Genomic DNA, 25,789 nt, shown 5'->3' on the forward strand with positions numbered 1-25,789 from the left:
TTAACTTACAGGTACATCTGGTGAGAGGAGACCCCTAGAAACTGGCAATCCAACCCTATCAAACATCTTCTTCTCCCTCTCGTTGAACCCACGCACCCAAGCTTCCATGCTGTTGTGGAACATCGCACCACCCAGGCTGAACTGATACTTCAGCTTATGTCCATCCATCACCAAAATTGTTGGGGAAGAACTCTTGTACCAGGTTCTGCCCATAAAACAATGTAAATCATTAGCACAAGAGATACACCGACATAAAAGATCAACACATTTTTTGGCGGCTCACAGAGCTGACCTGCTTAGACTCTTCGCGCAAGAAAGGTAAATGAAGTCCTCGTAAAAGTTTTGGCAGACATGATCGGGGTACAGGTCGGCGTGAGACAATTCAAGTTCAAATGGTGAGAAACCGTATTCTTCTTCTTGTGCAAAGTACTCCTCAGCAGGGATAACAGTTGCGCAATCACGTGGACATGAATATCAGGATGCAACCCTAAACATCATTTGGAAGTGTAGACATTGAATAAACTTTAGTACCGAGCGGCGAAGTTGTGTCAACGGGTGCAATACATATCCTCTTGTTACTTATCGGCGTGCAAGTTGCAATCGAACTAGTAGTTGGACTAACCAACCCCGAAGAGCTATGCCCAACAATTTGATGCGGTAACGTGTCTAAGAAAATAATATATTTTTTAGGTACGGTGCCGCAAAATTTGTTCCATGGATGTATGGCACATATATTTGCAAAATAGTGAGACTTAATAATTCATACCCTCAGTCATGAGATAAAGAAATGAGGTGTCGATCATAGGCTCATGGTATGCATTTGGAGCGGCGGCCTCTACGTTAGGCGCGGGTGGGAGAAGTTCATGCATGGTTTGCTGACGGGTGGGACTTGGGACACCTGACACACATGCATCGAGTGGAGCAAATCAGTACCAAAGTAAAACAACAGCAGGATTATAGTGATCGAGCAAACCTGTAGCTATTCCTTTGCACTTCAGATCCACAACCATGCATTTGTCATGCGGTTCGCTACCCAGATTGGCCAGCAGCTCTCCTATATGAAATGTTGGAGGTCATTAACAATTTGTCCTTACTCTCCCATGCATGGCAACAGTGAAACTACTCAGCAACGTTTTGTTTGCGTACCTCCAGGCCGATCATGTGCAGCCGAATAACTCCCTTCAACAATACCTGGCTGCCCTTTAGTAGAAGCATCTGGTAATCCATGACTACAACTAGCACCTGGCTCGCAACGAAATTGATGGTAATCAATGAGGAGATAGTTTTTATTATGATGTAACTCATGAGCATTAGGCGTATTACCTGCATCGGCAGAATGTTGAGCACAAACGTCTAGTTCCATCATCGACTTTGCTGCTTCTCTTGAAATTGCCGCCAAATCACGAGCAACCGCACCAAGAGCTATACTTAATTAGGTGCATAATTGCAGATGATCAACAACACAACTACTAGCATGCAAAAGTAGCAAACGGTAGCATGCGTGTACACGAAACTAGCAAGGGATGCTATGCCAACCTGCAAATGTAGAAGCACTCACCCCATGAGTAACATGAACTTTTGGAGCCACGGAACCAGAAGCTTGATGAGGAACATGAGCTTGGGAAGCCACAGCCAGAGAAGCTTGCTTCCTCACTTGCCCAATAAAGAAATCCAAAGCTTCCTCAGCATCCCGTTGCCTTTTTGCTGACGACGCGGCTCTAATTTCTACTGCGATTTTGTCCCTCATGTTGTCCACCACCTTCATCATCTCCACCTCACATCTCTTGTAATGGAACTCCATGGTAGCTTTGAAAGCTTCAACAACCTAAAAAAAGACAACCAAACTTTTTTTAGTATGCATTTTACTAAATACGCGTTTCAAAGAGAAACAATTTTTCATGAAAATTAATCCATCGCCAAACCTTTGTTGGCAGCAGTGGTAAGTTATCCATATCAACCGGGCCAGTTGCGCTGCGTGACCCACTAGCATGCCCCACCATCTGCACAACAACTGCTTGTGCACGCGCCGCCTGTGAGCATAACCCAGGTACACTAATCGCTAGTGATCGGGGAACATCGCCTAACTGAAAAACGAACAATAGTAACAAATGAAATGCATGGACCACAAAACAAGAACCAGAGAAAAACGCAAACAAACCTTGAGCAGCAAAAAGGAACGAACCGGAAGGAATGGTGAAAACAGAAAGAACATTGAATTAAATGCAATGTATGAATAATTCTACCTCCAGGCCACATTCAATCCCCTGCGTGGTGGCATGCTTTCTGATGAGGTCCTTCAGTTTTGTGTCCGAGTAATGCCCGATTCTTGGCAACTGAAGAGTCTCTCTCCCATGCAGGCCATGTTCATGATAGTCCGGCCACATGATCTGCCACAAGCGATGCTATTGAGAGAAGTTTACACCACAACAAAAAATATACAAGCACGACAAAACTAACATGTGGCACTATAAGGCATCCCTCCAGTTTTACATTTGCAGCATCCATTGATAGGTCCTCTCTAAGTTTTCTTGCCGCCACCCTCAACCCCTCAACAACATAGTCACAGAAATTGAACTCTGCGATGTTATCGGGCTCAGCTACAGTAGCTCATTTGCTATCTTGGTTGTCGCACCTCTCGGAACAAGAAAGGTCGAACTAGCTAAAAGTGTTACAGCCGCCTTCATCGCAGTCCGCTCATCACCCTGTATAGCATCTTTGCTAGCAGATTGTACTATTTTTCACCTTATAAACTGGGATGTTGTTTGAACGAGGCATGTCAGTGCCAAGGATAGCATGAACCTTTGCTAGCAAAACCTCACGGTCAGCAAGGCACTGCCCAGCTCGGATGTCTACTTTCCTACCACCCGGAGGTAGGCCAGTAGCTTTGGCAACCTCTCTAGCATTCAACTCTAGAAAAACACCATCCCCCATGTCCATCATCATGGTATCCAGATCAATCCTAGAAATCAAAGACATGGAGAAGATCCTATTTGTGTTTCCTAAGACTCTAATCTTGCAAAGCTCTGACATTCCTACTTCAGTGAATACTTCTCGGACCAGAGGGTTCCATTCACCTGCGATGGATTGCAAGGCCATGGAGGTGAAGCTAGTTTGCACAGTCCTAACACTCCTAGCCACCCCCGATGCGACGGCTACTCCTTGCCTCAATGCCGCCGGTGAGCTCCCCTTTGGACGACCACGCGCTATGCTCGTCTTCGAATGGAACGTTGTTTTCTGGAACAAGAGCATCGAAACAAGAAACACTATTAGATGGCAAGCCAGCTTCAATGAGATGCAGTTAACACGAGGAGATTAAGATCACCAACCTTCTCTTTCTTGCTGATGTTCTTGGTGCAGACCCCCCACCTGAACCTGCGGATATTCTTGCTGTTCTTGTGGGGATAAGCATGGGCCGGTCCAGGGCATGCTTTAAATAGAACTGGTGGCCAAGCAGGTTGATGGCACATGGGTAGGTGAGACCGGTTATCCTAGTCATTCAATTTTTTTACTTATTCAATGTATGATTACTCAATGCTCACCCCACCCGTCAATGCAAAGCACCCACCCATGCATGCATGCAAAACCATTTCTCGCATAAAAGAAGTAATTACGACGATGCCAAACCAACATCAGGAGGTTCATCTTAACAGTTAATCCTCTTCCCATTAAGTTCAGATGCACTACAAGTTACATCATTTTTGATCACACAGACGTGAACTTCGTAGATTCCATCACCATATTTGTTTTGCGCAAACTAGAGCTTGGCGCGCTTCGTTGGACGGCTCTCTGCATCGTCTTCATCTGCTTTGTCATCCACAGCTCCAACGCATGACGCATTATCGCCATCATCCAGAACCAACTCTTCCGCACAGCACACCCCTGCAACCATCGGATCGAAGTCCCCTGTGCCCTCCTCGATGTACACATGCTCTTCAAGAGCTGCAATCTGGCCCCACAATAGCATGGTTAGCAATAATAAAACGATGAGCCTATATATTTTTTTGAACCGCATATAAGTTTTAGTACAGAAGCTTATAGTTAACATGTGTACCATCTCGGCTATCATCCACCGCACACCTTGCTATCGGACCTTGTCCTAGCACACTAGCCTTTAGATAATAGCAGCTTTTTTTAGTTAAACCCAGAAAATAAGCAAAAAAATTTCTTTCAAGGATGTAGTTTAAAAACCTCATCAATGGCGGTAGCTAGCGAAGAAGAATGGGAAGCTTCATGTGGGATCGGCAGTACATTACCACCACCATCAAGCTGCATGCCAAGAAAATTAAGTCTGTTAAGATACACGTGGTATATTTTGTCTGCACTATTTACTAACTAGCAAAACTGTCCTATAACTCACTACGAGCGAGCTTGCCACCCAGGTCGAAGCAGACAAAATCGTCAAGCCAGACGGCATGCTGGTGTTGCTGCTGGGCGCCATGAAATTCGTTTTGGCTGAGGTTTTCGGCCAACCCCGCCACCTCCTTAAATAGAAACAGAAAAATTTTCAGTTTCCCTCCAATTCTATAGTTTTGAATTTCAAATCCCAAACGCTCTCAAAGGTGAAAGTTTGAATCCTCGGTAACAACAACTAGAGAAGGTATTCTTTATTCACAATCTGTACCTACACACAGTACACCGATGTGTCGCATGCACATCACAGCGTAGTACAGATGTAGTAAATGCATAGCCATTTGCATGTACACGCCAACTCGCCCATTTGTTCTCCTCTGCTGTCTGTACACGCTGTAGTTGTAATTAATCAAGGGGAAAAAAGTCAAATGAGAAGGGGTTGCGGCAGCGGCAGCGGCGCAGACCACGCCCGCGTGTTCTCCTCTTTGTCTGTGCTCTCTAATAATAGTTGCTTTCCAATCAATCACTCGGTACAGATCCCCGACCCGGCCAAGGTAGAAATCAAGCACGCTTGCCTGTCGCGCGCGCACAGGGGTCGATCTGGTGCATTAATAGGTGATCTTTTCACCAGTGTACCAAGTATCGCTTCGCATAGCGTGCCAACAGTGCCAAGCGCATGGCACTGGTATGACCAGTCCACTCACCATTATCGCCATCAACCGGACCCATGTCTGTCTTGTAGGGCAAGCCTCGAACCATCCGATCCATCTACCAAGTGATCCCCTCCCAGAATGCATGTTGTCCACTAATCGGCACCCTGCCACACATCAGCATTTGTATATTTTTCTCCCACAAACCTTGTGCGAAAAATGTTACCCCTACAGGCACACATCAGGGAATGTTTTGTTTTGAAATCGATGCAGAACAGGATTGGTGTATGCTTCAATTCGAGGTCAACAATGCATGCTTTTTTCAACAACGATAAAAACAGAGCATGAAACATGTACGTATAGCAGTTTCCATAAAAATATGAAGTTCCTATTTTTTCCAATAGAAGTACACACATTCAGTGTTATAGGATTTATCGAGGACTCATGTCACAATAGTAGCATAAAAACTCTCAGAACCAATTTCAGTACAAAATTCGCAATTACATAAATCATAGCAACGTCATGTTTGCCATCAAATATTCTGGCACACTGCCTTAATACGAAACAAACAAAAATTTTTTGTGCGCACCTGCCATAATTTTTTTTTGAAAATTCGACGTGCCTAAAGGAAATTCGGCTCGAACGGATCAACAACTTTGCCGCAAGCAGTCTTTCGGTGACCAATCACTCCACATTTTCCACACTTCGGCAACCTCCTGGGGGCTTTGGGTATATCACCTCGATGAGGACAAGTTGTACTTTTGTGACCCTCACCCCGACATATGGTGCAAAATCTAGACCTCTTCAGCTTCTCTTCATATGGAGCCTTCTCTCTGCTTGAAGACGGCCTCCCCGGTGAGCGTTTAGACTTTGCGGGAGCAATTCCTGAACAGTTTGATAGTTCCGGCACACGATCAACCATATTGTTGCCATCAACAGCTGTCTCGCGATCTTCAAGTCCCATACCATCCTTATCCTGGCTTAGAGGCAGTAGGGTTTTATAAACTTCCTTCATCATCGCCGTGAAAACTTCAAAACATTTCACATTGCTGTCACCGAGCCGTACGCAATCCAAAGCTTGAATGTACATAGTATGATGCATGTATGTATTGCTAGCAGGAGGACCACTGTCTCTTTGGTACCGGACAAGTCGCTCAGGCAAGATATCTCGTGCATCCCTCGTCCATCGCTTCAATATATGCTTTGTTGGTATTCTGCTAAGCCGCAACTCAATCATGACCTGTCACAGTTCAAAACGATATTAGTTCCGAGCACAATCACGTCTTTTTCATATAAACCGTAAACCCATCTTTGTTCCACGTATGTCATGAAACTTACTATTAACAAATGGCAACACCCCATGCCAGAGTGCTAAAATGACCCGCATTCACAGATAAAAAATGATTTGTCGTCGTTCACTTTAACTATGAACTCAACTTTGCTCCATCTCGCACGCGTTGCTGCATCAACATGTGTTAGCTTATAAATTGCCATAGGCTGGACTACATCAACTACATAGACACCAGCCTTGTAGAGAGCTTCCCCAAACTGCTCAAACATAGCCCTCATGTAAATTTTGCTTGCATGTCTCTCAATTGGCAGGTTAAATCTTAATGATACTCCACTCTGCATACATGTAATATATTTTGTTAGATCTCTTCTACCAAGGGGGGAAAACCAAAGTTGATACCAGATGACCGACCACACTACGCGGTAACGCTAACTAACCAGTGAGGTGCGCTTCTCCTGGAAGCTTTCTTCAGAATCTCTGTCAAATTGTAGTTTTTCATATTGGCGTAGGAATAGATGCATAGGGCAGCCAGGCGGAACATACCCCTTCAGCATGTGATTTGCACTCTCACTCCGTTGCGTGCTTGTCATTTTTGCACAGAACACTCCCATAAAATACGGCTTCGCCCATTTGTGACGCACCTCGTAGATTTGTGTCAGGAAGGGATGTTTCTTCAACGAGTACTTCTCCAGCATTGCAGCCCACCCACCTTCAAACTCTTCTTCGTTCACCATGTGATGGACCAACTTGTGAAACTCAGTCTTGAAATCACTATTCTTCCCCCCACAATGCGCCCATTGATTCTTTCGCTTTCTTCAACACGTGCCACTTACACCACCTGTGCACTGTATTTGGCAGCTCTGCCTCAATCGCTAATTCCATCGAACGAGCCTGATCTGAAATAACATCCATTGGCAAGATGTGAGATGTAAGCATTCACAAAAGAGACATTTTAAAAATGACGAGCTTGTGTTAAGAAGGACAATCCAACACAAGACATACCAGTAAGTATCGTCTGTGGATGCTTCCCACCAACCATTCTAATGAACTCACGAAAGACCCATCTGAATGTATCCTCTTTCTCATCCCTAAGCATCGCTCCACCAAAAATTATACTCTGGAAATGGTTGTTCACACCAACAAATAATCCAAATGGCATATCGTATAAGTTTGTCTGATATGTTGTGTCAAACGTTATAGCATCTCCAAAACACATGTATTGGTCGATGCTATTACCATTCACCCACATAAGTGTCTTTATGCAGCTCTTCTCGTCAACCTGCATAGTATAATTGAACGCCGGGTCATTTGCCTTCATCTCAGACAGAATGTCCATTGTTTTCCTGGCATGAGAATCACTATGCTCCTTATTAATCTTGCCACACAGTGTCTTTAACGCCCTCTTGGTGAATGGAACATTTTCGATACAACCAAAAAAACTTCCAACTATACTAAAGACCTTTCCAAGACTAACATTGTTTTGCCTTAGCTGTGTAACCAAATCTTTAGTGTAACTGTCAATGTGTCTGTGAGATTGCCAGTGCATTTTTTCGCCACACGTCATCGAGAGAGGGTTGTTGTGTGAAGAGCGATGCTCACATATGTACCACCCATTGTCTTTCGACCTTAATAGCCTGATCATAGCATTGCACTCACACCTGGATGATCTAGTGTTATCTTTCACCGGCTTCCCCTGAAAAATCAGATAATTATACAAACCAATAAATTCCGTGGTATCCAATGCAACGGAATAACTAGCAAGACAGCGAAACAAAGACTAACCGCACAGCCGCACACAATCTCTTGCATGCATCTTGACCGGTTAACATTGTGCCGGCTTTTTGATAGCCTAATACCAAAACCAACCTCCCATGAATATAAATTATAGAAATTGTAAGCCTCGTCTATGGAGTCGAACGAGGTTCCAATAACAGGGTTGGAAACATTCCCATCGCGCTTGGTTATGTAAGCTCTCACTGATAATTCCAAAGCACTCTTCCTCGCTGCACTCATTTCCCTTTCGACCGGTGCCTTGCCAATCCTAACCCTTGTATATACAATTAAAGAAAAATGTCAGGCATATAAAACAGATAAAGGAAACATTATTCGATTTATTGTTATTAAGACCAGCCAAACACAAAAATTCTACATCCAAACACAAAACAACAAAGTCACATAGTTTGAAAATTTTTGCAACTACCTTCTCATTTGATATCATCTATGTACGGCTAAATTACATTTACAAAGTTCGAAATAGGAAAAGCTATCAAATCAAATTTCAATTTACAAGAGCATTCTATTAGATCAAAAAGCAGAACAAAAGAGCCATCAAACTAAACACACACGTCATATCGAATCCATCGAGCACCAGGCATCAAATTAAAACTATGAATCCAACCCCCCGACTATTGATGTGTTTTCCATAAAATCCAAACAAGACCAGGCCACTTATCAAGTCACAACCACATCTGAATTAGTTACTTAAAGCCTTGCAGGCTCAAAATTAATTTGACGTCAAACTAAATCCATACTTCGAATCAAAAATTAGAAAGCTTTTAGTTTGTATATTCATAAGCATTGTATATTCTTAAATATTCGACTACAACTCCAGTGCGAAAAAGCATATATGGGAAGTACTTAGAATATGCCACCAGCACACCAAAACTGAGACACAATCAAATTTATCAAAGCATTTCAGTTCAAAGCAAGTAAGAAATCGATTTCTTTGGGATCAAATGAAAAATGAGCGCCTTCGAGGACAATACCTCCTAGTCGAGCCGCTGGTTGCTTCAGTGCATCTTGCACTGAATTCGACACTTGTTCCGTCGTCCAGGAAGTCCTTCCCATGTATTTCTTCTCCAACAACTATGCTCATAGAAGCTTGAGACTCACCCAGATGAGCAGAACATACTGGACCGGAAGCATTGAGATCAAGGCTGCAGATCCAGGGAAAAACGCATGAGATCTGAGATTTTTTTATTAGCCGCAAACATTTCCCCATTGGGGGGAAGCACGACGCACCGGATCCGGCGGCAAATGCTAGAGAAATACTTGAAGGATTTGTTACCTGGGAGCTCCATGGCGCATCTCTCCCATCGACTGTTCCATTGGGGGAGCGGACGGAGCTGGGCCCCAGGTCGATGAAGAAGAGCTAGTGGGCAGAGCTAATGGGATCCCCTTAGGTTGACGATTAGGTAAGCGCTTCGTCTGCTTGGTACATACACGGTCACAAGTCATGTTCCAAGAGAGGACGTCATGCTCCGAAAACACTTCATGTAAATGGACCAATGTGTCAAACACTTGTACCAAGTAGCTACGCCTACACAATCTAGCTCCTAATGCTAGCCCGGCCTACCAGGGGACAGCGAATAGACAGTTCATGATCCACATGCATGGCTCAATGTATCAGATATAGAGCACCGAGGTGCTCGGTCACACAAACTTCGCACTCTATATAAAGGTCCCTAACCCCTAGCCTCAAAAGATCATTGTGAGCGGAACCACGGAAAAGGATCGAGGAATAGGGGTTAGACCGTGTGCGTATATCGCTTACATTGGCACCAGAGCCGATCAAGGGTTAGACGATTTGTTTACTCGTCTAATCGATTACAATCTGGATCGAGATTCCGCTGCGTACTCGTACTCGTAAAAGAATAGGCAGAGAGATATCCCCGTACGTGTACACAGGTCCACCCTGGAATAATAGATCTGATCTCTCGCTGTTTCCACAAGCCCAACGTCGCCGCTTTGCCCGCTCTCCACCAGATCAGCGCCGCCGCTTTGCCCGCTCTCCACAAGATCAGCGTCGCAGCTCCTCACACATCAGCGCCCAACGTTGCCGCATCTACTCCAAGGTCTAGTCGCGCCTCCGCCTCCAGTCAACCTCGCCAACGACCTCGGGCCAAGCCTGCCACCACCATCGCCCGTGACCGGCTCCTCCCCGATGTCCGCGCCGCTCCTGCCGTGTCCCGACGACTCCATTCCCGGCGCCTTCATCACACTTCGTCGAGGAAGAAGACACACCCACCTCGCCCTGACCAAGTGCTGCTGCCACGACAGGAACCTCCCTGCAAGGGACCTGCATCTCCAACTGTCGGCCCCTGCATCTCCAACTGTCGGCCTCCACGACAGGAACCTGAAGGTAACAGAGGAAGAAACCAATCTTTGGATACTGAATTTCAATGGCTTCCAATGGTGTCTTTGCTGAATTACTCCGTGCCTACAAACTTGATGGAACAAATTACACGGTTTGGAAAAGGAAAATCATGTTCTTGCTTACGGCTGAGAATATTGATTATGTTTCTGAGACTAGGGCGCCTAATGAGCCAGCAGAGGATGCTACAGATGAGGAGAAACAGGAATATGTCGATGAACTGAAGCAATGGACCAAGGACAACAAGACTGCGAGAGTGTATATCCTTGGTTCGATGACTGATTCGTTGGCTGCGGAATATGAGTCCGATAAAACGGCTTGTGGAATAATGGTCAGGCTGGAACAGGATTTTGGAGAAGTTTCCCTTGTAAAGATGCTTAGTCTTGTGAACAAATTTCTGACAACAAAGATGGGTGATAAAACAGTCAATGAACACTTCAACAAGCTCTGCGTCTTGGCGGAAGAATTAAAAACTGCTGGTTATCCGTTCTAGGAGGAAGTCCAAGTCATGGTTGTTCTGAACTCTTTACCACCATCTTGGGAACAGTTCAAGATTTCTTTTTGTCACTCAGAGCGCACACTCAATATGAGGAACCTGAGACAACACTTGCTGATGGAGGAGGATCGCGGGCTTAATTCAGGGAAAGAGAAAGCTTCTTATCAGCCAGAACTTCACCTTGGTGAGTACAAAAACAATGGGAACCGGAGGACCTGGAATAAGAGAGGAGGAGGGCAAGACCTAAGGGAGAAGATCAATCACAAACGGGACAGGGATCAAAGAAACTACAGAGATGACCACGGGGAGAGGGGGCAGCACAACAACAACAACAATGGAAGTTACAAAAACAACAACAACAACCATAACAACTCTTTTCACTCAACTGATAAGTGGAACTACAAGTGCCATAATTGTGGTAATATGGGCCACTTCAAGTCAGAATGCACCAAGAAAAGGAAGCTGAACAGCGAAAGGAATAATATTAACAAGGATGACAGCCGCAAGGGGAATCATTCCCCTGAAGGTATTATTGATGTTTATGTTTGCATTGAATCCTTGTTTACTACTACTTTTCAAAATAGTTGGGTTATAGATTCTGGTGCAACTACACACATAGCTAAAGATCTTAACTCTTTTGCCACACTCAAAACAATTCCAAGAGGAACAAGACATGTCTATTTAGGAACTCAAGCTAAATCTGACATACTAGGAATTGGAAACTATGTGCCTAAACTCCCCGATGGAGGAAACTTAGTGTTAGAAAATGCACTTTATTCACCCAACATGAGAAGGAATCTAGTTTCACTGTCCAAACTAGAGTCAATTGGATATAAAGTTCTCTTTGGTGATGGCAAGGCTAAGATTATCTTAAATGGAAGATTAATACATACAGGCGATAGACATGATGGTCTCTATTTTCTAAATGACATCATGGAATATGATTGCTTAGTAGGCGAAGATAACTCAGTTGTGAGGAATATAAATGGACAGAATAATTGTTCTGGATCTTACTTGTGGCATTTGCGACTTGGACATATATCTAAGAACAGGATAAAGAGACTTATTAGTTCAGGAGTGTTGAACTTTAAGTGGGAGGATTATGGTATTTGTGAAGCATGTATTATGGGTAAAATGACTAGGTCGCCTTTTCCCAAAGCGAATAAATCAACTGAACAGCTTGCCATCGTTCACTCCGACATTTGTGGGGAATTTTCCACACCCACTTTGGGAGGGCAGAAAATCTACTTTATCACTTTCATTGATGACTATTCAAGATACGGTTATGTGTATTTGCTTAAACACAAATCGGAAGGATTTGATGCTTTTAAAGTATTCAAAGCGGAAGTGGAAAATCAGCTAAACAAGAAAATTAAAATACTTAGAACTGACCGTGGTGGTGAATACACGTCAGGAATACTAGCTGATTTCTGCAAAGAACATGGCATTATTCATCACTATACCTTGCCATATACTCCACAACAGAATGGAGTGGCAGAAAGAAGGAATAGGACTTTAATGGATATGGTTAGGTCTATGATGGCTTATTCTGACTTGCCATTGTCTTTTTGGGGAGAGGCACTTCACACTGTTGTATATTTATTAAATCACTCACCTTCTAAAGGTGTGACGGTAACACCCTACGAGCTTTGGAAGGGAAGGAAGACCTCACTGCGCCATTTGGCAGTTTGGGGGTGTAGTGCCCAAATAAGAATACCTAGCCAGTTGCGCACCAAACTACAGTCTAAAAGTACCCCAGGAACTTTTATTGGTTATGCATCAGGTTCTAATGGTTACCGTTTTTGGGATCCTCAAAGAAAGAAATTGATTGAAAGTGGAGATGCAGTTTTTCTTGATCAGGATACACCTCGCCGTGCTAAACGAGCTAGGGTGGAATTATTAGTAGAACCTCGAGAAGTATCTATACCTGAAACTGAACCTCTAGTTCAGGAAAATAATGGTGATATTCAGTCCAATAACTCCAAGTCAAATAGCATGCCTAGGAGAAGTGGGAGGAACACACAAGCTCCTGCATATTTAGATGAGTATTTTGTTTTTCTGGGGGAAGTGCACTCTAAAATTCATAACTTAGAGGAAGAACCAAAAACATTCAAAGCTGCATTGGCAAGTCCTGAATCAAATTTTTGGATGGAAGCCATGCAAGAGGAATTAAGATCTATGAGGAAAAATAATGTTTGGGAATTAGTTGAATTACCAAACAATCGTAAGTCTATTGGTTCTAAATGGATCTTTAAAAGGAAATTGAATGCGACTGGTCAGGTGGATAAATATAAAGCAAGGCTTGTTGCTAAAGGATTTACACAAATGGAAGGAATTGATTTTGTAGAAACCTTTTCTCCCGTTGCCAAATTTACCTCTATACGGATCATTGGTGCATTAACCGCTTATTATGATCTGGAATTGCATCAAATGGATGTTAAAATAGCATTCTTGAATGGAATGTTGGAAGAAGAAATATACATGAACCAACCTGAAGGTTTTGTGGAAAAGGGGAATGCAGGGAAGGTCTGTAAATTAAACAGGTCCATATATGGTCTTAAACAAGCCTCACGTTAGTGGTATATTCTTTTTGACAATGCAATCACGTCATATGGGTTTTCAATGACGAAAGGTGACCATTGTTTCTATTTTAAGATAATGGGAAATAAATTTGTATTATTATCTCTTTATGTTGATGATATTCTCATTGCCTCCAATAATAAATCTACACTGATGGAAGTTAAAACCTGGTTATCCTCTAAATTTGACATGAAGGATATGGGGGAAGCTTCATATGTTCTGGGAGTGGAAATACGTAGAGATAGAAGGAAGAGAGTATTGGGTTTGTCTCAAAAAGCATATCTCAATAATAAACTTCACAGATTCTCTATGGAAAATTACAAGCCTGTTAAAGTACCTATTCTTAGGGGAACTAAACTTAGTGAGGAAATGTGTGCTAAAACTCCTGAGGAAAACAAACAAATGAGCAATATTCCTTATTCATCTGCATTGGGTTCTTTAATGTATGCCATGCTATTTACAAGACTTGATATATGCCATGCCGTGGGTTTATTGAGTAGATATCAAATGAATCCTGGACCTAAACATTGGAAACAGATTAGGAACACTTTGCGTTATGTCAAAGGAACTATGGACTATTTTCTGTGTTTTAATGGACACAATCTTCAGCTGCAGGGCTTTACTGATGTTGATTGGCAAGGGGATCTTGATGACCGAAAATCAACATCTGGTTATATATTTACACTAGCAGGAGGAGCTATTTCGTGGAGCAGCAAGAAGCAAGATTCTGTAGCACTTTCATCTATGGAGGCTGAATATATTGTTGCATCAGAAGCTGCGAAAGAAGGTGTATGGTTAAAGAGGTTTCTTGCATCACTCGTGGTGGTGGAAAGCGCTTCATATCCTGTTACTATTTTCTGTGATAACCAAGCGACAATCTAGGTCTCAAAGGATCCTAAGTTTCATAGCAAAAGCAAACATATTGAGGGAAGGTATCATTACATTCGTGACGGCGTCAATAGATTAAAAACAATTCGGTTAGATTATTTACCTAGTGTGGACATGGTTGCGGATCCACTGACTAAACCTATTAGTCAGGAAGTATTTTGTAAACATGTTTGTAACATGGGTCTTCGTTTATGGAATTAGAATGTTTTAGCCAAGTGAGAGATGTAGGAAATACTTATGTGTGGCTTGCAACATTTTATATATATACTACATAGTTCCTGGAATGGTTTACCTCAGTATGGAATTTACCGATGCACTTGAATATTGCTTGGAATACATGAATGGAATATAGTTCATGGAAGCCGGTACATATATGTTGGAAAACAATATTTATTAATGCTGGAATATTTATTATACTGAATGTATATTTGCCCGGGCACAACATATTATGGAAAGCCAGGTTGTTCATGGGATTGGCTCCATGAATTGATAAAGCCTGTGAATTTGAATTATAATTCAAATTCAGCGTGCGACTCACACGTATGTGCTTATGGGACATATTGCGGATGAGACTCCTTGATGGTTACTCATGATCGTGGTTGGTTAAGTTAACCTGGAGTCCTCACTTAAACAGATTATATCTGGACACTTATCTGCAATTTATACAGTTTAAAATAAACTGGAATAGCACTATATAAAGGTCCCTAACCACTAGCCTCAAAAGATCATTGTGAGCGGAACCACGGAAAAGGATCGAGGAATAGGGGTTAGACCGTGTGCGTATATCGCTTACACGTGTGGCATGACAGCTGATGGCCGACCCACATGTGAGTGGGTGTAAGCGTGAGTGAAATGCATGGAGTTCTTTTTTTTGCAGAAAACCGCCTGAGGTTTAGTTAAATGTTATAAATAAGCCCTTGCTGTGTATGCTAATAACATCGGAAAAATAAAGTTAGGTGTTGTTTAGGTGAATAGAATACGCCATTGAATGGATATTCAATATGGTATCGACAAGTTAAATAGCACGCACGCTAGCCACGCAGACTAATAGTAAGTACTTTATGTACAACAGTTAGCTAGAAACTTACTGATTCGGCCGGCTGGGTGGTGGTTGATGCCGGGGCAGCCGCCTCAGCAGGCTCAGGGGGAGTTGTATCCTCCTCGATGTAGTCGTCCGCCTTCAGGTAGAAGAGGCGCGGGCAGACGTGACCTGGCACGTAGGGCTCGTTGCAGTTGAAACATACACCCTATCGGCGACGCTCGAGTTGTTCGGTCGGGGTTAGCCGGAGGAACAGTCGAGTCGTTGCCGTGGCGGGAGTTCCTGTCATCGGCTGGGCCGGCCGGCTGGGTGCATACATGGCCGGGCGAGGGGGTGGGCGAGGTGCCCGGGTCGGGAATGCCTGCTGCATGCCCACCGCTTGTTGCTCGAACGCACGGGCATAGTACATGGCCATCTGGAGGTCCTGCCGTCCCCGCATCTCGACGGGGGTGGGCGAGGTGCCCAGGTTGGGAAGGCCTCCGACAAAGAGCTCGGCCCGTTGGAGGGCCGAGACGCCAGGAGCGTGGCAGGCCAGCGCCTCGAAGCGGTTGGCAAAATCCTGCAGCGAGGAGAGGAACGGAAGGCGTCCGAGTTCCGCCAGCCGGCTACCGCGGACGTGTACACCGGCTCGGTGAGCCAAGCCGGCTGCGGAGACGGTGATGGAGGGAACCACACCGCCTGGATGGGCGCGCCCAGAAGTGGCGGCGGCTCGCTTCACGGGGAGGTGGTCCCCTGGTGCGTCGCGGACGAGAGGAACAGAGGCGGCGCCACGGTGGGGAAGAACGCAACAACCGGCTGCTGCGCGTAAGACCCCGCGAGGAGCGATCGGATACCTGCCACAGCGTGGCCGAGCACCAGAAGCGCGGATGTCATCTCCATGGGTAAGAGGACGAGGCCGACCGAGATCGACGGGGGCCAGGTGGTCGCGGCAGGCGGTCGAGGAGGCCAGCAGCAGGGGTTGGTGACCAGCGGAAGCCTTGGGTTGGGTGGTGGTGTCGACATGGTCGATCCTGGTCTAGCTGATACCAAATTGGTAGGAATATGATACCTACCAGACCTAGATCGCAGGTTATATGGGTGGAAGGGTGGCTGGCGTGGCGATGGGCGCGGCTGCCGGCGGCGAGGCGTCGTTGTCGCGCGCGAGAGAGAGAGAGAGAGAGTAGGGGCGGCTAGGGTTAGGGCACCATCTTCTAGGAGCCGATCAAAATAGATTGATATTGCTTAATTCCAAAAGGTGTCCTTTACATGAGTATATATAATTTTTCTAGGCTAGCAAATATAATAAACTAGGCTAAGCCCCTTATTCTATAAGATAACTGGGCCAGCTCTATTAACTAGGCCTTCATCGGTTGTAATGTAAACCGGTCATAACACTTACATACTCCCTCCGTCCCAAAATTCCTGCCTTAGATTTTTCTAGATATGAATGTATCTAATCAAATTTTAGTATTTAGATACATCTATTTCTAAACAAACCTAAGATAAAAAAAGTTGAGACGGAGGGAGTAGTCAACATATCGCTCTACAATTTCCATTCTGTTTTTTCTAAGTTACTGTTTGTTTTTCTATATTTATTATTGTGTAGTTCGAAGAGTTATGTGGATTTAAATAGTTCAATGTATTTTATAAAATATTGTTTAAATTTTTTTTATCTTCATTCAGGACCACAAGCACGCACAATTATTGTGTATCTTAATTGTATTTTTAGAATACATAATTATTAAAAACCAACAACATTGTATTCTGAAAACTGTTCAATGTGTATTAAAAATTATTGTGTACAAATAATGTATTATATAAATGCTTTAAAACATATTTGTAGAAATATAATAATAATTTTACACAATAAATTTTAATACATGCTGAACATTGCATGAAATAGATGTTATAATTTTTGGAATGCATTACAAACACTTTTGGGAAACACGTTTACAATTTGTTAATACACAGGAAAGTTTTTCGGGTTGATTTTTTTTAAATGCACCAACAGATTTAAAGTTTATAGTTTATGCCAGGTAATATGTTGAATAGCTTTCTCTTTTTCAAACGTGAGAATTTCTTAATACTTTTTTAATATCTACTCGGAACAACTATTCTTGTCGTAGTGGTTATAACATGTGTGCATATTGTGCGTCCATTTACTAGGTTCGAATCCTGCCACTATTTTTTTCTTATTAATATTTCATCCTACATGCTGACATGCGGGACCCAGGCATGCCATGTGGGACCAATGCAGTTTGGCATATTTTAAAAAGTGTGAGGGCCTTTTTCAAAATTTATTTAAAGTATAGAGAGTTTTTTTTTTTAAAACGACCACCACAGTCATTTCACAGCTACCGACATGTGGGCCAACGCAACGCTGACACGTCATGTGAGCAGTTTGTATGCCTTGACAAGGACGGGGACACCGTATTTGAATGTTCGGACAAGTTATGACAATAGTTTTATGTATTTTACAAGTTTAGGAACCAAAATGATGACTTCAAACAAAGTTAAGGCATCCGTGCCGTATTTATCTTAGTACTGTAGTACGCATGCGGCAGAGGACGCGCGCTGCGGCGTGGCCGACGCACGTACGATACGAGGTGCCGCGGCCAGCGACGTCGGCAGCTGCACAGCTCGTCATAGTACTGGTACCGCCGTCCACCACGTTCGCCCGAAGCGACAGGCAGACAACGTGCGGCGGCGCAGACGCACGCAGGGGCATCTTCGCATCACTGTACAGTAGGTACTAGTACTCCTTCCGTTCTGCTCTGGCTGGTTAGCCGGTGAACAGGCCAAGGATCGAATCACACGGCGACACCAGCGCTCGCTTTGCGCGCACGGGATAGCTAAGCTAAGCTCGTTCATCCTCCAGCCGGTGAAGGATCGAACGTCACTGCCCGTCGACGTGCGAGTTTACGGCTCTGCCTTTCTTACCGGCCGCCTCAGCGTCATCACGGGGTCAGGTTAGGTTAATCGTCGGGCCGTGAAAAACCTGCTTGGCACGCACATGGTGGCCACGCGACGCGTCGCCGACCCTTTTCCCCGACCCCGACGTGAACGTGCGGCTCTCTTCCTCCAGTCCTCCCCGCCAGGCCGTGTCCCCTCACCCCGCGCGCGGTGCATGCACCTGCTACTGCTAGCTTCCCAGAACCGGGAATAGGAATCCCGTGCATCTCGCTCGTTCCATCGGTCTCGCCGGCCGGCCACTTTTGAGATTGCTTATCTTTTCCGCCCAAGTGTACCGCCTTTTGTCTCCAGGTCACCGCCCCCCTTGCAGGACAAATGGGAAGAACCTGGCCCGAGTTTATCGGCCTCAGCGTCCCATGGGAGCTAACTTCAAAAATATATACCACTCCCTCCGTTTCTAAATACTCCCTCCGTCATGGTTTTAGAAGGCACGCATGGAAATCTCTGAGATCAAGATAGTCATCAATTGATTGTGAGATGTAGCGGGTGTAAATCCTAATGCATCTAATCAACTGAGAAAATATTAGTACTAATGCGTGAGGAGCAAATTAGGAAGGCGCATGCATGACTAATAAAAGTAATTGCTTTTGCGCCTTAAACTTTGTCTATTTTAAAAATGCATGCAAGTTTAACTGTGCCTTCTAAACCGTGATGGAGGGAGTATACGTTTTTTTTAGAGATTTCATTAAATGACTGCATACGTAATACTCCCTCCGTCACGGTTTAGAAGCTATAGTCAAACTTACGTGCGTTTTCAAAATAGACAAGATTTAAGGCGCGAAAGCAATTACTCTTATTAATTAGTACTAATACTACTCATGCATGCGCCCTCTCGATTTGCTGCTCACGATTTTCTCAGTTGATTAGGCACATTAGCATCTACACCTACTACATCTCACAACTAATCGGTGACTACCTTGGTCACAGAGATTTTCCAAACGAGTCTTCTAAACTGTGACGGAGGGAGTAAAATGAATGAATGTACATTTAAAACATGTCTATATACATTCGTATGTAGTCTTTTAATGAAACCTTTTCAAAGACTTATACTTAAGAACGAAGGGAATATATGAGATTGGAGGGAGGGAGGCGTGTCGCGTTGTGTAATCCAACATTTTGTCTGCACTCCCGGGGCAGCAGCTACTGCAAGTAATAGTAGTGCTAGCTGGCCGACGCGTCCTAAGAGCAAGTACAGTAGAGCTGGGTCAGCTGGCTATAAGGAATAAACTAATATATTTTTGTTTAGTTAGAGGAAAGAGAAAAGGAGAGAGAAGGTAAGCGGGCTCTTAGCTAAGAGCTAGCTCTAGCACGTGCTCCTAGGCATTTTGTGAGTATGAAAGGTAGACCATATAATAAAGAAGTAGTACACTTTTGCAATGAACTATTGTACATGTTGGTTATAAGGTGAGCTATAGATGACATGGCAATGGCTTATAGTCAGCAACTGGCTATACTATTGTACTTGCTCTAAGACGCAAGCCGTCTCGTGTCTAGCGATGCACGGGTCGAGACTTGGAGGATTTAGAGCATTTCCACCGCCACCTCGTATAATGTCTCGATTCGTAAAATAACTGTTAAAATATAGGTTGTTATGAAAAATATTGTCCGATCAAACCCACAAACGCGCGTAACCAATAAAAAAAATTGCAAAGCGCGGCAAAATGTCCACCTGAACCCGCGAAAACGTAAGTCCCCCCCCCCCCCGCTTCGTCGGTGACCGCGCTTTTCCTCCACCCACCCCCGCCGTGCGCCGCCTTTGATTCCGGCCATACCAGCCGCCGGGGTCACGCCGGCTGGCCGCCACACGCCCTAGATACACCTCCACCACTCCCTCTTGCCTCGTCTGGCCGGAAAGCTGTAGATCGACAACTTTTTTATTGCGACAACCAGATTTGGCTTTTCCCGTCACCGACGACTGCGTCAAAGCCATGGATTGGTTGAGGAGCACCCCGCACAGCCCCGGCAAAGCGCCAGGCCGCATACATGTACTGGTTCATCCTCTAGTCGTCGCCGTCGTCGGTTTGCCGGCAAGGGCTCCTTCAGCCGCCGCACAGGCTCGATGGTCGCGCAGCGGCTCGCCGGCTTACCTATATCGCTCATACGGTGCGATGACTGTCTAGAGACAGTGCTGCGAATGACATCTAGCATGCGGCAACACCTCGGATGGGTATTCTTCAAATGCAAAAACGACGGGGTATGTTCTTCTTTCTGTTAGGCTTTGTCATTTATTTAGTTAAATTTCGGTAGCTTATTAAGGTGTTCATGTGTGTAAGAAGGTGGATGTTAATTTTGGTATTGGGAAGAAGAATGCATTCATTTATTGATAGAAAAAAACTTAATAGATGTTCTGCACTTTTTAGTATAATTAAGGCTAACGATGCAGCTGCATGTGCAATTAAAAGAAATTAGAGGAAAAGCAACCTCTAATTCTTTAGAATCAAAGCTGAAAAATGAAGAATGTAAGATGAAGAATTCCTAATTCAACAACGAATGCATGGATAATATGTTGATCCAACTAGTAAGAGCAGTTATGAAAGTTGCATATCTTCTAAAATGTCTAATTGTGTTTTTTTTTTCTTTGATCTTGTTGTTTTAGCAAAGATTTGATAAATTATTATGTATCCAATGTCTTTGAAGAAAATAAAGAAGCAAATAAATGTATCTTCATGCTTGAAATTGGAAGGCAAATATGTGAATATCCTTTTATACCGGTCCATTTTACGGGTCTGCTGCTAGTTCGCCGTTTACGTCAGTCCGCAAAAATGTTTTTTCTTTTTGCAAACTGCAAACAATTTTTACGGCTTTATATACGAGATCTGATAGAGATGCTCTTACGATATGTCAACTTTGCTTCAAAAAAGCGTGGTGGCGCTTTTGGACGCTCACCTAATGCGGGAGGAATTCGGCACCGATTGTGTTATGCCGGTAAAGCTTGGGGTTTGGCGCAGGCGTTTTTGCCTAGCTGAAATCTCGTGGAAAAAGGCCGACTTTCTTTATAAAGAAGAAGAATCACGACTGGCCGATCACGAAAAGAGGACCGCGCAGTCCAACGTCTTTGTGCACATGGTCTATAGCAATAGACTCAGGAGAAAGAGAACCCGATGTTCTCAAAAGAAAAAGATGACAGTACTATAGTTTGGTTTTGCTACGCTCTTCTTGAAAAACATGTCATGTGACATTGTGTGAGCGTCTCTAATGTTTCTCCATAATTTAACAACCTAAACCACCTCCCAAATTCAAATAGTACTGATAATCTGAAGCTTTTGTGAAATTTGCACGCGTACAATCCCTTCTCCTATGCTCCCCGTAAACGCCGAGTGAACTTCATTTCCAGCAACATTTGAACTTAATTAGCCATCATGTAAACTTTAAAGTTCGTCAACATAGTGCTAAACATTAAAGCGTAGTAGTAAGCATAAACTCAATATTAAGCATGAACAAACATATACTGTCACTAATTCTTCTTCGACTCGGACCCGGAAACGTGGTTCTTTTGCTCCTTGATAGTGTGCATGCTAATTGCATTTGCTACCGGTTTCCTTTATTTGCACCATTCCCGGATATTCATCGGATTATTGGGATTGTTGTTGTCGTAAGAGGAAATCACCAGGACAATCATACCATTCTTTGTAGCCTAGGAAGCCTTCTACTTGGCGGTCTCAACTTCTAGCTCCATGAATGTCTCCTCAAACCCCCTCCTCCGGACCTCCACGGGAAGACGACATGTCGCAAGGTGACGTGTGGGAGCTGTGGTAGGGACACAGAGGGCTGACATCGGGCAAAGCCAACAGTGGCCGAGAGCCGAAGTGGGTGTTGCAAGGAGGCAGCAAAATCGTTCGCAGGGAGCCGATGGCTACAAGGAGGCGGTAAAAGCGTTCGTGGAGAGGCCGGTGTGGCGGGAAGGTGAGGTGGGTTGCATACGACTAGCAATGACAAAAACTTAAGAAAGAAGACGATGTCGAATGGCGGTGGGAAGGTGAAATATCCTCCCCACATTTCTAAGAATTTGGGAATTGGGACGGTAATCAAAAGAGGGGAGAATATCCCAATTATACTGATAAGAGGCATTTTTTTGGGACATGCTAAAAGTTTAGGATTTTGATAACCAGCAAACATTCCCTGAAAGAGCATGACAAAATGAATAAATTATGTTGTGGTGAGGAAATCCAGCCCATGAGAGTTCAAGTCTTAGACTTGTCATCGAAACACACATTTTTCTGAATTTATTTTAGGCCTTTTGACGATGTACGTTTAATGAGCGAAAAAGTTTCCGCTAACTACGAAGATGTTTGTGACGACTTCGACATTCTTAATGTGTTGGTTCAATCTCGCAAAGGTGCTCATAGCGATAATTCATCGAAATGAGTGTACATGCGTATTTATAGATGTTTACTCTATAACATACTATTAAAAAAGTTCTTCTCGTAAGATCTAATTGTTTTTAAGGAAGGGATTGAGATTTTCCTAGTAAGAAAAAAGAAGGGCTTGAGATACTCCAGGACCAGAATACCACAGCAAACTCGCCGGCGCAAGCCCCAGCGAAGCTCCTCCTCAGCCGTTGATCCCGCATGCGACGGCCTCGATCACGCCCCGCCAATCCCACCAATCAGCCGCCCACACACGCCACCAGTGCGGCCGCCCCAGCGAATCTCCTGACACGTATATATGCCTCCCACTCACTCCCCAATCCCCATCATCACACACACACCAACCGCCCCGTCTCGTCTCGTCTCGCAGCGTTTCACTCTTCCCCTTTCCTTTCGCTTAGCTCTCCACCCGCGGCCCCACGTGCTCCCAGCCATGTGCGGCGGCGCCATCCTCTCCGACATCATCCCGCCGCCGCGCCGGCCCGCCGGCGGCCGCCTCTGGCAGGCGGACAGGAAGAAGAGGAGGGCCGGGCCCCGCCGCGTGCCCGAGGAGGAGCCCGAGGAGGAGGCGGAGGAGGGCGACGAGGACTTCGAGGCCGACTTCGAGGGGTTCGTGGACGAGGAGTCCGACGGCGAGGTCAAGCCCTTCCCCGCCCGCAGGAGCGGCTTCTCCGGAGGTAAGGAAAGGGGCCCCTGTCGTCCCCGCGTCGATTTGGGTGCTTCTATTGCTCTGCTCCTCTGACCTCTGAGTTGAATAGCCCGGTTTCTTGGGCCCCCGTCCTGAGATGGATGGATCCGGCGTCTAGGCCGCCCGTTCCGAGATCCGTTGGATTGCCTGCTCTGTTCAGGATCTGGGGTGGTAGATTTGAGTCGTTTGGTGGGTTGGTGGTCGGAATCGCAGCAGTAGCTAGATTTTCTGCGAATGCTCGTCGCAACTTAATTACCCCGATTTCATGTCTAAACTTTTGCTTTGTCATGTGACTGAGATATATCGAGAAAAAGATCTTTCATGCCACACTGATAACTGATTAGAGAAGCTTGATGTTTATTTTTGTGAAAAATATGATGCTGTGTCCCCTGCAAAAAAAGGAAAAGAAAAGAAAATATGCACTTAGGTTCTCTGCAATATTTTGACGGTGGAATCTTCTCTCATGAATGCTGGCACACAATTTTGTGTTAAATCGTTCTATGCTCTGTTTTGCACTTTTTGCATCATCGAAGCTTAAAGTCTAATTCCTCGCTATTTTTTTTCAAAGGAAATTTAAGAACAACTGATCCTTTTTATTTGGAGTAGTGAATGCCTCATCTTTATCTGTTTAGGATCAACAGTCTCATCTTCATCTCACTGCTTCATTCAGATGGATTGAAGGCAACTGCTGCTGGTGAATATGACTGTGCCTCAGGGTCTGCTAAAAGGAAGAGAAAGAACCAGTTCAGGGGCATCCGACGCCGCCCTTGGGGTAAATGGGCTGCTGAAATAAGGGATCCTCGCAAGGGTGTCCGTGTCTGGCTTGGCACTTACAACTCTGCCGAGGAAGCTGCCAGAGCCTATGACGTTGAAGCCCGCAGAATTCGTGGCAAGAAGGCAAAGGTCAATTTCCCAGAAGAAGCTCCTATGGCTTCTCAGCAACGCTGCCCTGAGCCTACCGCTGTGAAGGTGCCTGAGTTCAACACCGAACAGAAGCCGGTACTCAATACCATGGGCAATGCAGATGTGTATTCCTGCGCTGCTGTTGACTACACCTTAAATCAGCAATTTGTGCAGCCTCAGAACATGTCGTTCGTGCCTACCATGAATGCAGTTGAGGCTCCTTTCATGAATTTTTCCTCTGATCAGGGGAGCAACTCCTTTAGTTGCTCAGACTTTAGCTGGGAGAATGATATCAAGACCCCTGACATAACATCTGTGCTTGCATCCATTCCCACCTCGACAGAGGTCAATGAATCTGCATTTGTCCAGAACAATGGCAGTAATTCAACGGCACCTCCTGTGATGGGTAATGCCAATGTTGATCTTGCCGACTTGGAGCCATACATGAAGTTCCTGATGGACGATGGTTCAGATGAGTCAATTGACAGCATTCTAAGCTGTGATGTGCCCCAGGATGTGGTCGGCAACATGGACCTGTGGACCTTTGATGACATGCCCTTGTCTGCTGGTTTCTACTGAGGGAATTGAGGTTGCTGGGTGCCTGTATATATAGACAAAGGGTAGGCATATGCAATACTCGAAATAAACTCACTGTTATGCCCTTCATTTTCCATTCCATTGATCATTATCTTTTACCTTGTTTCAGGAATAAGTATTCTGGACATCAACAAGTGCTTGTGTCTGGTGCCTCTAGAATCGAGCAGTAGCGATGTCAGTCTATAGTTATGTCTAGCTTAAATGGTCAGGAGACTGAAGTCTTTTGCAACAGACTTTTGTCTTGTACCCCCGGACTATATATCTATATATGTATGAAACTTAGTATGTAATGGGAACTGCTTATTTTGTATTCCTGTTTCTACCTTATTGTAATTGCTACAAGAGGCTGTAAACCTAACTTTGAAGCCAATGTTTGGTATGTTGTGCTTATTTTTTCTAATGCGCTAGTTCATCATTTGCTGCAATACTGGAAGCATGTTGGAGTATTTTGCCATGGTTGTTAGGGCAAGTGACATGACTATAACATACAGCATCATACTGGGCCAACATTCTCCTTCAAAGTTTATCAAAGTATAGCTTTACTTGTAGCAGTGTTCTAGCACAAGTTGCATATACCTGCTTGGGAGAACAGCTGGTGGCTCAAGTGGTATTGGACTAGTCTGCTCTTTTATGCAAATATATCTTGTGATTAAGTGGAAAGTAGAGAATGACAATTGCCGGTCCTTCGGTTGCATTGAACTCTCGAGGTATCTACCTTCTCATTGTCACTCCTGCCTCAAATGTACATTGCTTAGGGGCTTGTTTGGTTTCTCTGCATCGCATGACAAAATTTTGCTATTGTTAGGTGAAATCTTGACTGCTCTTGGATTTTGAA

General features: G+C 44.5%; 1 protein-coding gene across 1 annotated transcript; it reads left to right on the forward strand.

Moving 5' to 3' along the window:
* The first annotated feature begins 23,097 nt into the window (after positions 1-23,097).
* On the forward strand, positions 23,098-25,354 carry LOC123407159 (ethylene-responsive transcription factor 1-like). Its single transcript, XM_045100228.1, has 3 exons — positions 23,098-23,443; positions 24,125-24,977; positions 25,064-25,354. The coding sequence occupies exons 1-2, from the start codon at positions 23,200-23,202 to the stop codon at positions 24,934-24,936; spliced, it is 1,056 nt and encodes a 351-aa protein (XP_044956163.1). The 5' UTR covers positions 23,098-23,199; the 3' UTR covers positions 24,937-24,977; positions 25,064-25,354.
* Positions 25,355-25,789: the final 435 nt, after the last annotated feature.

Source organism: Hordeum vulgare, chromosome 7H, assembly GCF_904849725.1.
Source record: "Hordeum vulgare subsp. vulgare chromosome 7H, MorexV3_pseudomolecules_assembly, whole genome shotgun sequence".
In the NCBI taxonomy this organism is placed as follows: Eukaryota; Viridiplantae; Streptophyta; class Magnoliopsida; order Poales; family Poaceae; genus Hordeum; species Hordeum vulgare.

Excerpts from the sequence above, each read along its gene's own strand:
- LOC123407159 (XM_045100228.1), top strand. The coding sequence starts at position 23,200 with ATGTGCGGCGGCGCCATCCTCTCCGACATCATCCCGCCGCCGCGCCGG. Across the intron at positions 23,444-24,124 it reads CAGGAGCGGCTTCTCCGGAG|ATGGATTGAAGGCAACTGCT; the intron begins GTAAGGAAAGGG and ends TGCTTCATTCAG.